The 17,494-nt window shown below is 36.7% G+C and overlaps 2 protein-coding genes across 2 annotated transcripts in view; one reads left to right on the forward strand and one right to left on the reverse strand.

The window, feature by feature from the left end:
* Positions 1–4,305, forward strand: part of MBP (myelin basic protein) — a gene marked incomplete at its 5' end in the record, with an annotated part of 21,251 nt that extends 16,946 nt beyond the window's left edge. The window contains 2 exons of the mRNA XM_029085291.1: positions 1,889–1,910; positions 2,525–4,305. Of these exons, the coding sequence (XP_028941124.1) occupies positions 1,889–1,910; positions 2,525–2,581 (79 nt within the window). The remainder of the gene's footprint in view (positions 1–1,888; positions 1,911–2,524) is intronic.
* A 3,413-nt stretch (positions 4,306–7,718) lies between these two features.
* The window catches only part of ZNF236 (zinc finger protein 236), a gene marked incomplete at its 5' end in the record, with an annotated part of 28,310 nt that continues 18,534 nt past the window's right edge, over positions 7,719–17,494 (reverse strand). The window contains 4 exons of the mRNA XM_010169382.2: positions 7,719–8,071; positions 8,504–8,680; positions 13,636–13,765; positions 14,391–14,588. Coding sequence (XP_010167684.1) covers positions 7,944–8,071; positions 8,504–8,680; positions 13,636–13,765; positions 14,391–14,588 — 633 coding nt within the window. The remainder of the gene's footprint in view (positions 8,072–8,503; positions 8,681–13,635; positions 13,766–14,390; positions 14,589–17,494) is intronic.

Genomic DNA, 17,494 nt, shown 5'->3' on the forward strand with positions numbered 1-17,494 from the left:
CAATTGAACTTACTATAAAGTACAAAAATATGAGTCCAGGGAAGAGAGACGCCAAACCTCTCCAGAGCTGCCATGTTTGAAACAACCACATTTCCTTAAGGCTTCTGAAGGAAATAGATTTGCATGGATAAACCAGAAGGTTATCTCATGGCCTAGTAACTACTCACAAGATAGGAAACAAAGGTAAAAATACAGTCAGTTACCAACAGGAAAGAAGGTAAGTCCACAAAGTCCCACAAAGACCCGCACCAGGATCTGTTCTCACTGAACTCACAAATTACTTGGAACACAGAAGATGAATGGAGTGACACAGCCTGCTGCTGCTGCTGCTTTATTATTTAGAATAGTGAAAATGAAAGCGAACTGGTAAACTGCAGAATGGTACAGGGCAGCACTGGACAAATATTTAGTTGAGATGTAGTAACAACTTCAATAGTCCCTGCTCATTCCCACCCCAGGTGGGAGACCTCCTACAATATGTCAGTACAGTGAATTGCGCTGTGTCATATGAAAAACAAACATATGGTCAGATAATCTTTAATCTGGTTCAGTTCACCATTTCAAGTCACTGCACAGCCCCACCAACACAGCTAATAAATGATAAAAGATCAAGAAAACAAGTCAGTTGTGAGGATTTTTGACATTCTATGCCAGGAGAAAGACATGTGAGAAGCACATCATATCCACTGGCTGCTACTTTAACTAAGACTGTATTTTTCCTCAAAGGTGGTGAAGCATTCACTCGTAACAAATCACCTAGTATGCTATTCACACACGAAGAATGCAATCAGCAGTAATTTGAACTTGAAAACAGAAGGTCTGAGATCCCATTAGCAGAGCTGATAGTCTCAGACTCTTCCTAGTCTTACCATCCAACAGGAGACGTCACAGCACCATCACCTGTAGCAAAAATACCTTTTTCTCTCTTAGGTGGTTTAGGGTACGTATCTTTCATTGTAGAGCTGCTTTTTAAACATATGCAGCACCAAGTGACAGCTTGCAAACCTTAAGGAGATACTAAGAATTCTTATGTTGCAACTTAAGGAAAGCAATGAGCTCTGCAGAGGCCCAGGTAAAAATAAAAAAAATTACCTTTTAAGTCTATTTTTCCCATGGTGTACTTGTAGCTTTTTAGTGGAGTTCAGACACAGCAGCAATACCTGGTGATTGTATCTATACCGCCTCTATACTGACATTTTTCATCAAGTTCCTTTCAAACATCTGAAAAAGTGATAATCTCTCCCAAAATTTAACACTCTCTTTCTTACATAACCATCACAACTATTTTAGTTTGGATTTGTAAATATCTGATGATATACACATACCAGTTCTACTTTTTAGATAGCCTTTTCCGAGACATTATAACATTTTCGAACTCGTATCAGTTTTTATTCAGGACCATTTGATTTAGACCCATTGTTTATAGCAGGAGGCATTAACAACTATTTCTTTATATAGTTTTGCAGTCTTTAATAACAAAAAAGCTATCCATTATTTTAAGATAACTTTGAAAGAAAAAAGTCAATTACCTAATGGATTACACTAAATTTTCCTTGAAACAGTTCAGTAAAACTAGGGAGGGAGGACTGAAAGATGAGAAGAAGAATATTAATAAAGAAAACAAAATCCCAAAGCACACATATGGTTGATTTTTTTTTGAAGTAAACAGCTCGGTCATCAACTGATTACAGTAACAATTACACACTATCTCACATTTGTGGCCATAAGCTTATATCATTCAAGGTTAGCAACTTTCTAGGCAAAAGCCTTGGGAAAAGATACCCAGTTAGCCTCATCTTAAGATCCAAAAATGAAATGCCAAAATTTCAGCTTGGATAATCTTTGCTATAAAACTGCTGTAGGGCTTCTCTCAATTGCAGATTTATGAATTGTCACAAGCTTTTTTCTTAGTTTGATGGTTTGTTATGGTGTGTAAAAATAGGCCATGTTTCAGCCATTTATCTTTTCTTAGTTTTTTTCCTGTATTTGCATCTGAGCTTTCCATACAAGACTGACATTGATATAATCACATTAACAATTTACCTTAATAAATATTATAGAATAAAATTACTACATTTCAATTCTTTCAGAAGTGAGACCTTTCAGATGTATGCAAGGTCTGCAGTTTTTTGTTTTGGTGGGGTTTTTTTGTTTTTTTAAGTATACAAACAGTTCAAAGGTAGACATGAAAAAGAAAATTTCCAAGATGTCCAAGTAAATAAATGGCTTTCATTAGGAAGGCCTGATTAAGAATATGGACCTATAGTAATTAATGAGAGACAGTCTAGCCCTGTATGAGGGATTTAACCAGAATAAATTAATTCTATGTGAAAACATGTGAAAAGCAACCATCTCTTTGATGTGAAAATTCCAGTGATATTCAGCAACATACTAGAGGCCACTGCAAGCCATTTTCATTAGACAGTATTTGATATTGTGTTGAACTACTGATTGATGTATTTTCAGTTTATAGCCCCAAACATAAAGTACCTTTTAATTAACTTAACTGTTCTTCCCTCCACAGGGAGGCTCTGGGTCCCGACCTGGATCGCGGTCTGGTTCACCAGTTGCTCGGCGCTGAAGCTCTAAGATGCCATCCAAGGATCATGTACTCTGCTTCATAATATAACTGCCTTAAAATTGATAACAACTGCAACAATTACCTAGATAGATGCAATCCATTACTTAATGCCAATTAGGTTCTGCATGCAGTAGATTATACAAACTTCTATTGGCAATCCCTGACCAACAGTTGAATGAAAGGAACACAAAAAGTAGCTTTACTAGATGTTTTCCTTATTTTATGTGAAGTAACAAGATCTCTGACTTTACTCATTCTTCTTCAGGATGCCCTAACTGTATGCTGGACTTCATTATTTCTCCCAAGCATCTAATTTGAGCTCAAGTCTTCTGGTTTTGTTTTAGTGAGCATCAGAATTACAAATAAAGAGCTAATTTCTGCAATACTGAGCACTGCTGTTAACGTATTTCTGAGACAAAAAAAAAAAAAATCCACCATGTGCAGAAGTTGTAAGGACTGTTTATCCAAATACTTTTTTTTCTTTTTTTTTTTTGTTTTTCTTTTGTTTTAATCTTCCTTCTCTCACTCACAGAATAATTTATTTTCATAACAGGATTAGGCAGTCATGGAAAGGTTTACCAAACATTGGGAGTTCAAGGCATGTGAAGCGTGGGAGGGGGCAGATGTTGTAGAATCAATACGATGCAGAGCAACAGAACTAAAGGAAAGTCTTTCCATACCATGAATTGCTCATCGCATCCAAACCATTAGAATTAAGAGCAGATGAGGGAGAGAAAGAGGATTTCAAATTTGAGTTAGACTAATGTTAAGAAACAAGGGATATTCCCAGAGAAGAAACATCTAAGACTACACAAGTGACCACTGGACGTCACTGGTGCTTCACACAAACTCTGCTGCAACAGCATTAACTTTGCAGCACAACAAATAAGTAAATAAATATATAAACAAATAAGTCTAATTTCTGAAAGAGAGCCCTTCAGTACTGGTATCTCAGATAGTCCTGCACATCTTGTGTTAGAATTTCAAATCTTTCTCTTGGTATTGCAGCAGTGTTATATTTGATCGGCTCTTTTGCCTCAGTAACATCTGGATGCCTATTAAGGGCAGTGCACTAAAGCAAACTCATAGTAAACTACTGTGAACATTTAACTGTTGTACTGTAGTTGCCTTATAGAAATAAATTATAGCTGACCTAGATTTAGCTATTAATTGTTCACAAATTACTAAAATGAATGTGTGGCAATGGTATTTCCAACCACACTTAGGGAAATAAAAGGCTCTTCTGAATTGCACTGTTTTATTACTTAAACTTACCATTTCTTCAAGCTGTCATCTAAGTGTCTGATTAATTTATTTTTTTAGTTTTAGCCTGTGTATTGTAGACTACAGTTAATGCTTCCCAGGTTGAAACTGCATTCCTAATAAATATCCAGTAAAAGTTACCTATAAATATGCATGTTAATTGTATTTCACATCTAAATCTATTGTAGGTTTAAATCGGTGTCCATTAATATGAAGCAATGAAAGATGAGAAAATAGAAAATACAGAGTAAATAAAAAAAAAAACAAACACCAAAATATTAAGCATATACACACATGTATTACCTACAGTGGTTGCTATGTGTATTTTTCTATTGTAGCTTCATTCAGATGTATACTCTGCAACATAATACTTGGTTTAATTTGAATACGTAGTGTTCTTCTAGGAACACAGCTTTTAAAAATATTCATTATTGAAATAAAGTAATCAACTTGAAATGAAACTTGTACCAGTTTTGTCTTTTACAACAGAGAAGATTACATATATATATATGTGTGTGTGTGTGTGTGCATATATATATATATATATATATATATATACACACACACATACACAAGTTCTGTGTTTTTTTCACAATTTATGAATAATGTTCAGACACTAGAAAATGACACTTTGGGAGCCAGGACCCAGTTGCCTGTACACAGGCTTCTAGTGACATTGCTGGTGACTAAGCATGGCCCACAAAGATGACAATATGACACAGGATTCATGAGAGGCCAGTGTCTTCATGGAGCAGCAGCTAAAGGCCAGGGGTGTACAGCAATGCATAAAATGCAAGCAATGAAATCCCATCCTTCATAAAAAACTATAGCACAAAGTATCTTCTTTGAACAAAGTATGTGAAAATCAAGTTGCTTTTTAATGCAGCCTTCAAAGATGGGAAAGAACATTTAAGGTAAAAAAAACCCCGAGAAATAAATCTTTCAAAATACTGCACTGTAGAACTATAGAGCTTATCCAAAACCTCCTTGCCTTCATTGTTCTGCTTTCCCCTCAGACATCTCTTCCAGAGGCTGGAAGTGCCTTTTTGGATTTCCTTCCTATAGAAGAAAAGGTACCGTACTACAAAGCATTATTTTGCCAAAAGAAGTCTCTTGAAAGAGTTTAAAACCGAGACTGAAATTTATTCTTTTCATTATTCACTAGTAGTTTTGCTGAAAAACAGCAGTTTAAATGGCTGTTTGATTTGTAAGCAAAGGATTTTTCCTGAAACAAGAATGCACAACCAGTTTTAGGCGTGTGCCATTTCTTGTACTGAAGGAATGGACATCCACCAAAAGAAACACTTCAGCAGACACAAGCCAAAAAGCCTGAGGCTAGCGTAAACCTTCTACTGCATCAAACCCGAAAGAACAGAGGCATTTCTCAGCACTGTTCGCTTCCCGCTGTACAATGTGACTCTCCAAACAGGCCTTAGAACAAGAGGTCTTTCTGCTTCCTAAAAAAATCCATCTACTCCAACACTGCTTTTGAAAATACCAACATCCTGGTTACAGTGTGTACTTCTACTGAACATCAACAGACACACTGCTTTGAAAACCTCCAACGCGATCTTCCGAAGGAAACTGGGCTATGAAAACCTCTATGCCACGATACTCAAGAGTGAGTTCTTGAAGTTCATGGAGGAGGAGGATGCAGGCAAGTAAATAAAATACCATTACAAAAAAGTTTTTTAAAAGTAAAAATTTACTGTAACTGACAGTACTCCCAGTGCTGGAGGAGCAGCAAAGTGAATTCAGGAGAAGTGGCAGCTGAGTCTGTAACTTGCTGCTTACTTAACATTTCCAAGACTTACAACACATACCCATTGCCTCTAATCAAGATGTAACACTTTGAGAAGTGACCATTTAAAAAAACAGCATCTTTTTACTCATGAGATCAGCTTTTAAGCACGTGGTCACTGAGTATCAACCACTACCAGTTTTTACTTGCTGGCAAAGCAATCACAGCTGAAGCAGACTGAATGTTTTCAAACATTCAGGAATCACGTTCCCATTATGAAGGATGGATTTGCATCTGGATGTGACCAGCTGTAAACCATCCTCTGCCAAACAGGATTTGGTAACTTCTGGAAAGTATCATCCCCTACTCAGCAAATCAGCCCCACCAAACTTTGTTGTGCATTTATACAATATTCTCTGAAAGTAGAGGGAAAAGATTTTATACCTGGTACATGCAACACAGCACATTTTACTGTATTATTACAGATAAGCAGGGCGCTATGCCATGAGGCCAGTATGCCTTCAGACATCTGTAAAATACAATGTCTGCCTTAAGCAGCTGAAACGATAATAGGCTGTCTGGAAGGAAAGGCACTGCTGGAAGGACTTCACATATGTTCTTTACATATAATATTAAGACACCCACTTCTGGAAAATGGAGTTTTTAGAATTTCCTAGAATCCAAAATCAAATGCTTAAAAAAATACACAAAATACCAGCATTTGGAAAAAAGTAATATTATTTAACATGTTTTTGAATTAAATATTCCACATAACAAAAGTGTTATTTTCATGTCACCAACTATATTACTTATATACATACGCCAAAGAGTTAACGAAAGAATTAAGAGATGCCCTATCAAAACCAACAGTGACTTCTTGCTTCAGCAATCCGAAATAACTAGTTTGTATCATAGACAAAGTATAGACAATATTTACAGAAAAGGGCTTTTTAGATCTGAGAGCAATTATCTTTCAGAAGGTAAATTAAAATCCAGCTCTGTATTATAGTACAACAAATCCACCAATGATCTGGAAGTACTTGAGGCAAACTGAAAAGATGAACTTCCTGCAACTGGGATTAGTATTTACAAAATATACTGATCAGCCACACAGAGGCTCATATAACTTTAAATATATATATACACATAAATCACACATATATATATATCTATATATATGTAACATATAAATAAAATTCAAAAGAACAAGGTAAAAATAAGAGAAGAGCTTCTGTCTTTGGAATGTCTAAAAGATGACTATGTTTTTACTCCAGTGTTTCTTTGTTATGAATATACTTAACAAGTGGCACCTTTCAAAGCATTACTTAGTCAACTAGGTAGTTTTGCTGAAACAATGACTTAAACAACAACAAATAAAAGTAACATATTTCCAAAATTCACAAAGAAAATAATGAGGAATTTACAGATTTGAAATGATAACTGTTTACAGCACTGGGGCATACTATGTCATATAGGTGACTTAGCGTGCATCTAACTTTCTCACTGCTAACACAAAATGGTATGTTTACTTCCCAGATTTAGTGTATAGCTGTGTTTTCCACAGACACTGAGCTAGGTACCTGCTGATCCAATACAGCAAACATAAAAGAAGAGGCTTTCATTGGAACCTCTTCTAGTTTGGATTCTCTTTAAATAATTATTGCTGAGTTTAAAACCTCAGACTTCTAATGCAAAAACTAAATGCCTCTGCGGTTGGAATGGAAATGAACATGCTCCCTCTCAAAGAGTTTAACTCAAAAAAGCCTTAAGTTCATGTCATTTTCTTTTTTTCAACAAATTCTCAAAATGTACTAAAAAAAGCTTAAAACAGAAATGAAGCATTTTGCTTTGTTTTGTAAAAAAAAAAAAAAAAAAAAATCCACACCTATTTTATATTGCATGCATCTACTCTCTAACATTTTGTTTCCAATCTCAATTACATTTTTAAACATGTAAAAAAGAAAGTTGACCTGTCGACAGTCTCATGGTTTTCCCACAAAGTTATTCTTCACTTCCTTTAAAAATGGGAATCGTTCTATTCTGATATAAAGTTCCAGTTTATTTTTCAAATACATAAACTGGCTGTGAATTAGAAGATGAAACTGTACACAGTATTACCTGAGTTCACTGATTCACAGACAAAATGATGTTTTCCCAATATTCTTCTACAAGCTTAAAAAAAGAATGAATCTTTTAGGTAACTCTGTAAATAATTAAAAAAACTATAATATATTATTCTATTGTTAATATTTTCAATGCTTGAAGCTTTAACTGTAAAATTCATCTTTTACTTTTCTGAAAACTTGTTTCAAGAAATTGGAGTCCCAGAAACATTTTTAGCTTTCAAATTTTAAGGTGTCATCGGAAAACACTGCCTATACTTTGCCATTCATTTGAAGATTCTTGTACCACTTCTTCTAAATTCAAAGCACGACTAATATCTTCCCCTTCTTGTTCTTGATGACTAGCAGGCTCTTGTACAGGACCTACCAAAGTACAAGAGAAAAAGTTGAGTGAGTATGATTTGATGTATACTGTAAGAAAAATGCAAATACAGCACTTGGGAATCAAAGGAATCACACTGGGAAAGTTATTATTACGCAACTACTTCAGACTCTGTAGATTCACGAGATGTTCTTTGAAAAATTAAAAAAAAAAATAAAAAATGGAATCAATTGTTTTCCTGTAGAAGTTTTGAGCTTTGTATTTCTGTACTACGAAGCTCCACATAAAAAAAACCAAGCAACCAATTTCTGTTTCAACCTGCTTTTTGGGTTGCATGAGCAACTACTAGCTTATCAACTCTGGCCTTTGGCAATTAGTGCCTAATTCCTCAATAACTAAGGCAAGTGTTTTCTGCTTTCCTAGTAAAGCATGTGGCTTTCTGCACTCACCATTACTATCATTATGCTACATACCTGTGTAACCATGAGCCCGCTTCATATGCAGTTTCATATTGCTTTTCTGTGTAAATCCCATTGCACAGTAATCACATTTATAAGGCCTCTCTCCTGTGTGCTTTTTCATGTGGACTTGAAGAGCACTCTTCTGGTTAAAAGCCTTTTCACATAGTGTACACTGAAATGGACGTTCCCCTTATTAAAGAGAAAAATGTATTTAATAATTTCTCATTTCAACTTGAAAATAGAGTTCAGAATTCAGTAAAAATCATCAAGACCTAGAAATTAAGCAGACAATCTTTTTCCTTGACACTTTCTCAAAACAGTGCTATGGCTCTATATTATCAGGAGAGCATCCCAAATTGAATGTCAGAATATTTATGTAAGTTCTGAATCACTGATATTGTTATCTTTCCTATCCAAATTATCACCTAAGTAAAATATTTCATAGAGGTGCAAAAAAATCAGTTTACCAGTTTGACTTTTCTGTACTCAAGGAATCATCACCTTTTAACATAATTTAAAATAACGCAGATAAATACTCTAGAATTAACAGAGCTGTCTGTAAGAAACTAGAAAGTTGGATGTGTTAAAAAATAAAAAAAGTTCTGGTCATTCTTCATGGGACCTGTGGGCTCCTACACCAAAAGCTTCTAGTGATTCCCAGACCCTACCAAAGCAGGCATATTGTTCCAAATCTTCCAGAATACTACTAATTTCTAAATATAAGCTCAAGAACACATTCATTATAAATTAAAAAAAAAACAACAAACAAACCTACGTTGCAAAACCAGGCCTCCAACATCAACACAAGACATACTGCTGTCATTAAGGACTTCTAAAAGCACTTTCTGAACTTACAAATACACTTTGTTATTAGTTAGCACAATAAAGCACAAGCAGGAGTATAAAGATTTTTCCACAATTCTCCTTGAACGGCCAATTTCTCTCTTCTTTCATTACCTGCATGTTAGTGTCCCCACATGCACTGTACCTTCCATGCTAAATCCAACTTCTCAGTAAAAGGTCCTTTAAAGCACAGAAGTTTCTTTCTCTTTTTGTTAAAAAATATTTCACTAGTTTGAAGTGAGATCTAGGTTTCCTCAGACACTTTTGACTCCAGGTTTTCTACTCTGTGAAGATGAACAGCCTTTTTGGTGTTGTGTAATGGATTACCACATGTTTTTTTGGTAGAACTGGAAGCATCTGCTTCCCTCTAATTTCAGCAACATTTCTCCAAACTGCTCTTCACTGGTAAATCCAAATGTACAAGATACTTAGAGCTATTCAGATAAAGAATATATTTTCCTTCTGGCCACTGATTCAGTAGGTATTGCCCATTAGAAATTGTTAAAAATGTTTAATCAAGATAAAATTACAAACACTCTCACAGGCGAGGATCATACCTTTAGGAAAGCAAATCAGGTGAGACTAACATTAGCCTTTCCTATCATAGTTTATGTAAAAGCACTCATCTAAAAACTTCTGTGCAGCACATTTTCACTCTTTTCGTCTTAATGGATCTTTAGAAGAACATTATCTTCTGAAGGAATGACTACTGTGTGGATAGACTTGCTGTTTCAACAATGTCAGACAACAGTAATATAAAAATGAATTTAGCAAGGATTGTTACAGCTTGCGGGCATTCCTAGCACATGATCACCGAAGTACAAGAAACCCAAAAATATCTGAGGATTTACTGAGTAAATTACAAGTCATTCCAAAATAGAATTATTTTTTTCCTATGATGGTGCAGATTCATGAGAAGCAGAGGCATAAAGGGATTCTGCTCTGTACCCAGCTCTCCTGAAGTGCTCTCTATTACAATGGGCAGCATGGATCAAAGCAGAGAAACGGGAAACTGGCCTTTTTTCCAGCTTTCAGATTATTTTGTGAAACTCTTAACTAAAACACTGCCTTTTTTAAAAGTCTGTATTATTTTAGTTATGCAGAAAGCAAATTATTAACAAATTCTAAAGACTTTTTAATCTCCTTGGACTGTAACTCCTGCCTTTTTTCCTGCCCCAAGTATAACCAGAACATTCCCTTCTACCACAATAATCACAAAGCAGTTCTGTTCCCCTTCTTCAGTTTTACTCTCAGGAAGAGCAGTCACCATTTCTCTTGAGGCAAGAGGTAGAGGGAAGAGAAGCACAAACAGTAAACCCATTAGATGAGAATACACAGGCTCAGCAGAGACCTCTAACATAAAAACAGCTCTAGTAGATCAGATCAAAGCTTCCTCCCATACTCAGACAAGAAGCCACCTTCAACCAGTTGGTATGAACACCCCTTATAAGACAAGCTTATACACACTCATAGTACAGTAATTGCAGCTAGCAGCAATTGATTAGCGATGAATGCTGCTAGCTGACAAATGGCTGCAAATACTCACCATCCTTATCAAGAGTTACTGCTTACCTACCAGACGTTAAATTTTGCGGAAAGTGGATGACCCACCTCACTAATATGAAAGTCTATCCTATCGTACTTGCTCTGAAAACTTCCCCTCCTGTTACAATACTCTCTAGTTGCCATGCTAATTACCCACACTGCAGTATTTCACAACTTCATACGTCAGAATCTCATCCCTTCCCTTGCTTTTTATGCTCCCCTATCTATCCATGCCTTCCCATTGCAGCATGTCTGAACCTCTCAGGATTCTCAAATCTCCGCATTTCCTTAGCAAAAGAACTCAAACCATAAATTCACCAAGTTCATTAATCCCCTCTACCCAACCTCCTATCCCTTCTTCCCAGAGAGTTCTCAGCAACTGAATGAAATGTGAAAAAAAACCAGGGCCAGGACCTGGGACCTCTCTGGCTTTCAGCTGCCTAGCAAACCCCAACACCTCAAAGCTCAAAACACTCATGAGTAAGTGAGGTGCAACAGCTCTTGCAATTACTGCTCCTACTTTACCTGCGACAGTATAGGAACAATGGGCTGAATCAGGCAATCAAAATGAGCCAAATTCATTTTACCAGAACAAATAAAAAAATACCACATCAGGCTGCACATTGTATAGGTCTGATCTAATTCATCCACAAACATTTGGAACCACTGAATAGTTATTCTCCAATTCTTCTTTTTTGCCATGGTAAAACAAGTATCAGACTATATTAATTTATTTGCAAACTCATGATATACTGCAAAAGCCATCAAGAAAGCACAGACAGAAAAAGTATGACCTTGTCTTGACTAGTTAAGTCTCAGTATCTGCTTATGTGCAATGGTAAGTATGAACTAATTTAACCCTAATGCAAGACAGAGTCATTCATCACCTCACAGCAACTCTTCTATATGGCCACTGCTATATGGGATGTTACAGCAGTTCCCTAGACTGTGGCAATCTTAATAAGTTTTCAGTTTAACTGACTTTTTTTTTTCCCCCTCTATCTTCCCTGGAACCCCTTTTATCATTTATAATTTGCAACATCACAGTACACAGCCTTACAGATAGACTGAAACTCCACCGTATTCACTGCTTCATGAAAAAACAGCAAAGACACAGACCCTGCCTTTAAGAATTTGCCATAAACATAAGCGAAAATAAATTAACAGATAGACAAGTATATAAGGACACATTAAGATAATTTAAATTATCAATACTGGCAGTGGTCCCAATAGCCTATCAGATGGTATCACATTCCCTGCTGATCGCAGGGGGGTTGGAACTAGATGATCTTTAAGGTCCCTTCCAATCCAAACCATTCTATGATATGATTCTATGATATGCAGACACATTAAAAGAATTCAAAGATACTACTGAATAAACATTTACATTCCTTCCAAACATCTGGAACAGCATAGTAGAATGCACGTGAGAGTGTGCATGTGTTTATATAAGATTGTGTTCATCAAAGCCAGAGAAAACAGTTTTGATGAATGAAATGAGAACAGGAACAAGCCACCTGGATGTATAGGTAAGTCTATACTTTAGATGTGCAATACTAAAACCACAAGACTGAATCTGAAGGTGTAAAGTGAAGGTCCATTCAAAGACGAAACTCAGATTACACATCACAAGACCGGCTAGTGATGCTAACCAAGAAAAAACAACAGGGTTAACAAGATAAATTGAAGGAAGAGATTAGGAACTTTGCTTTAAATCCACAAGAGCAGCCACAAGCTAACTACCAGAAGTCAATACTGGGGAAAGAGAAAGCTCTGGCTGACTCACTGAAAGAGAGTTACCCTTTTGTGGGAGTCGTCTTATGCTATAGCACATCCAGTCAAATTCCTTGGTCCCCTCCAGCTTAAGAGCAACACAGATGACTTTTCCCCTGTCCTTTTTAACTCTAGCAGCCATGACAGCTCTTTATTGGTAGCAGTGATATGGAAAAGAGAGAAGATGCCTTGGAGAACCGACTCCTATATTTAGAAATAATATTCTTATGAACACTGTTCTTAAGATACAGAAGGTGAAGGGGAAGGCAGTTGGGCTATCCTAAGTATAGCTTTCAACTTGTAGCAGGGCTGAAGCTGCAACTTGGATGCACTTTTATGACAGAAAATGTGTGCTCCCTGGAAATCAGTATCATCTTTTTATAGTGTAACAGTTGAAGAAAGTAATTAAGCAGAAAAGAAACACAATAACTTAAAACCATTGCCATTAGAAACAGATGAACTGAGTAAGTAGCTAAATGACAATGAAGCGTTGCATTCAGCAGTATCAGCAGTCAAGACTGTTCCTTATTTAATGTTACTGAGCACACCCACCCATTTGCATGTCCTCTATACTTGAAGAAGATCACATCCAGTGTCTTCACACCACTTTAAACAATGCTTTAAAATATGCTTTTATTAATCTGTTTCCAAGACTTTTAGACTTTAAGTTACAAGCTCATGAAATCACATTACCATTGCAGAACTGCTAGCCCTAAAATACAGAGAAGCTTAGTCACACCACTAAGCGTGATGTTCTGGCTTTAAACAAAACAACACAGTTTCTGAGATTTCAAGTCTGCTGTTCCTTATTTTAATTTCTAAACTCTTTGGGTTAGAAATTTACTTCTTTGTTTTTTGGGTGTTTTTTAAGCTTAAGTTGATATTTGAATGCAGTTATCTAAAACCATGAGCAAGGACTCCAAATATAACACCCATATATTCATGAGAAAATTTTGTGAGATAAAAATGATTTCTGGTGTTACCTGTGTGAATGCGACTATGCCTCTCCAGCTGACTTGGCTTAGCAAAAGCTTTTTCACAAGTATCACACTTAAACACTCTAGGCTTCTGGGAACTCAGTGAAGGTCCAGCCTGATGGGTTTGCATGTGTTCCTAATTCAGCATAGAAAAACATACATTTCAGATAATTTTAAAAATTTCAGTATTTAACATAGAAATATATTCACACTTTGAAGACAAAAGCAATGGATTTCAGTCATCAGCGGACAAGCTGTAAAAAGATGGAAGCCTGCATTTTTTTTTCTTTTAAATAAGAGATTGTTTTTATATATCAACTCTTTGTAACACTAATGCATCAGTACCTTTACATTTCTGAAAACCTCTGTCAATAACTGTATGCATTGCTTTTTTTGCTTACATTAGTCCCTTCACTAATTATCTGAAACAAAATAAAATAAATAATTAAAAAAAACAGAGCCCTTGAAGTGCTTTGTTCATGTACAATCATGGATTTGGGACAACCATGCACTGGAAGTTAATATTGTATTTTTTCCCTCCCCTCTACAGTATCCATCTCCTTCCCTTGCCTGATACACAGGTAATCCTACTCAGCACCTGAATAAGCCTAATTGTAAAACTGGACTCCCTTTCTCAGATGCACACCTCTCACACTGTAAAAGGAAAGGTAAAGGGGTAATAGATATCTTTCATTAATACTGCAAGCAATTGAAAACAAAAGGAGGAGTTAACAGAATAATCAACTGTTATTACCAAATACCTTGAGATGTGTTGCCCGCTTAAAGGCTTTATTGCAGACATGACAAACGTGTATTCTTTCCTTGCCATGAACCTCTTTACTATGGTGCATCAACATGGTGGCTGAAGAAAAGGTTTGATTACACTCAAAACACTGATGCACACGACCTTCTTTTTCTGCTTGACTGCTTTTAGTCACATTAGGAGAAACCTCTGTCACCTATAACAATGTACAAAAACACTGTCAAATAATTTCATGGACATCGACAACAGTGGTATATTTTTCAAAATCTACCTCAATGTGACCAATTTTTGGAAAGTACTTGCAAACAACTTACCAAGACAAAGGAAGTAAGTTGTATGTAAATATGAACTTGTATTTATTTCATTGCTCTTAACAGTGACACATATATGTATGTTATGAAAACAGTAAGGTTATAATAACTATGATCAAATTCATCTATGCATTATCTGCAGAACGTGTTTGCATCAATATTTTCCCATGTTCAGTTTTACATTCCTGAGCATCTCAAATGATTCTCACGTTTCCCACCGAACAAAATTCAAAGCCAAAAACATTTTGAATAAAGAAGAAAGTATCTCTGATTTTAAAGATGAGATGAATATTTTCTATCTGTTTAATTTCTTCATAGAGGGGGACTCTATCTTCATATGAAAGTAAAGCTCTGAGCTACCACACAAAGTTGCAGAAGTACTGAAACACAGTGAAGAGCTGATAGAATTTGGATGGGGTTGTGAGGCATTTTTGTTTTGTTTTAATCAATGAGGGGTGTTTGGAAAAAAATAACTTTCTTCAAATAAAATAACACTAAATTCCTTCAACTCTATAGATAAAAAAGATTCTTTTTTTATTCTAAATACAGTAACTTATAGAAAGAAACAAATGAAGATGAAGAAAAGATAAAGGAAGTAGTACTCTAAATTAATTATTTGGGATGAACTAAACATTAAAATATACAGAACAGAGCTAGAATATTGTCCATACTAGAAAGTAAAGATGCAATATAAAACATATTGCAAGAAAAGACAAAATAAAACCTGTGTGCCTGCACATGCACCTGTGTGTTTGTTCCTAACTAGCTGGAACCTCTCAGGAAAAAGGCGAAATGTTGAAAGGTCAATCAACACAGTCACCATGATTAAATAAAACACACAACACTACAGGGAACGACAGAAAGCTGGTTTACATTACTGTTACATTTAGACTGTTATTACAATAGTGCTACTCAGACACAGTGACACTTTACAAGTGACGTAATAAGCCTTATGAAATGGCACTGATTTATGAAAGTATATACATTCAAAGACATAAAATCAAGTTTTAAATTCAGAAGAGGAAGAAAATATGTTCACATTAAATTTTAAAACATCCACCTTTGCAGAGTATTTGAACACTAACATTTTTAAGAACTCACAAGCATATGCAGATGTAAAAATCATATGCACAAGGTGTTATTAGAAACACAGAATAGTTCAAGTTGGAAGGGACAGCTTGAGATCATCTAGTCCAGTGTCCCAGACATGTTTTTAATATCACCAAGAATGGAGACTCTACAATCTCTCTGGACAACCTCTTTCAGAGTTCAACTACCCTCACAGTGAAACAGGGTTTCTTTGTGCTAGAATTATTTTAATTTGTGTCCATTGCCTCTTGTCCTTTCATTGGGTATCACTGAGAAGAGCCTGGCTCTGTCTGCTTTACTCCCTCCCATCAGGTATTTATACATATTGATAACAACCCCCCAGCCCCGAGCCTGCTCTCTTTTCAGCCAAACAGTCACAGCTCTCTCAGCCTCTCCTATGCCAAAAGTTCTAATCCCTTAATCATCTTTGTAGCCCTCCACTGCACTCACTCGTGTATGTTCATATCTGTCTTTTACTGGAGGACCCGGGACTGGACACAGCACTTCAGATGTGTTCTCACTGGTACTGAGAAGAGGGGGAATCAACCCTCTTGACCAGCTGGCAACACCCAATGCATTGCAGGATGCTTTTGACCTTCTTTGCTGCATTGTTGGTTCACAGTCGACTACTTGTCCACCCCTGGAAAAGCTGCTTTCCTGCTGCCCTCAGTGTGCACTAGTGCATGGGGTTATACTTTTTCCAGGGACAGGACTCTACACTTCCCTTTATGACTTCTATGAGATTCCTGTTGGACCAATTCTCCAACTCTCCCAACTCTGTCAAGGTCCCTCTGCACAGCAGCACACCCATTCGGTCTGTCAACCACTCCTTCCAGTTTTCCATTAGCCATAAACTTGCCGAACACGCACTCTGCTTTATCATGCACATACATCACTAATGAAGAACATTAATGAACAGTACTGGCCCCAGTATTTGAACCTGGGGAACACGACTAATGACTGGCCTTGAGATGGACATTTTTCCATGGATCACAGCCCTTTCATGTCCAGCAGTTCAGGCAGTTTCAATTCATCTCACTGTTCTATTTAGCTAGCCCATACTTCATCAGCTTGCCCACAAGGAGGTTATGGAAGACAACATCAAAAGCCTTAATGAAGTCAATACAAACCACATCCATGGCTCCTCTCATCCACCAAGCCAGTCATCTCATTGTGGAAAGCTCTCAGGTCAGCTACGCATGCTTTCCCCTCCGTAAACCTCTGATGACTATTCTTAATCACCACCTTCTCCTTCATGTGTTTGGAAATGCTTTCCAGGATTATTTGCTCGACTGCCTCCCCAGGGATTGAGGTGAGGGTGACTGACCTGTACCTCCCCAGATTCTCCAACCTGTCCTTCTTGAAGGAAGGAGTAACTCTTGCTTTCTCCCAGTCCTCAGGAACTTCTCTTGATCACCATGACCTTTCAAAGCACAGTGGTCTCACAAGTACATCAGCCAGTTCCCTTAGCACTCATGAATGTATCCCATCAACAATGAGTATGTGTATGATCCACCTCTACTGAGGGTATGTATTCATTGCTCCACCCTTTCACACTGATCTTGGTGATCTGGGACTGCAGAAGACAAATCTTACCAGTAAAAATGAAGCAAAAAGAGACACTAGTACCTTGACATTTTTCAAATCTTCTGTCACCAAGTCCTCTGTCCTAATCAGGACAATTCATCTTCCTTTTCCTGCT

The sequence above is a fragment of the Antrostomus carolinensis genome, unplaced genomic scaffold (genome assembly GCF_000700745.2).
Source record: "Antrostomus carolinensis isolate BGI_N321 unplaced genomic scaffold, ASM70074v2 scaffold10086, whole genome shotgun sequence".
Taxonomy (NCBI): Eukaryota; Metazoa; Chordata; class Aves; order Caprimulgiformes; family Caprimulgidae; genus Antrostomus; species Antrostomus carolinensis.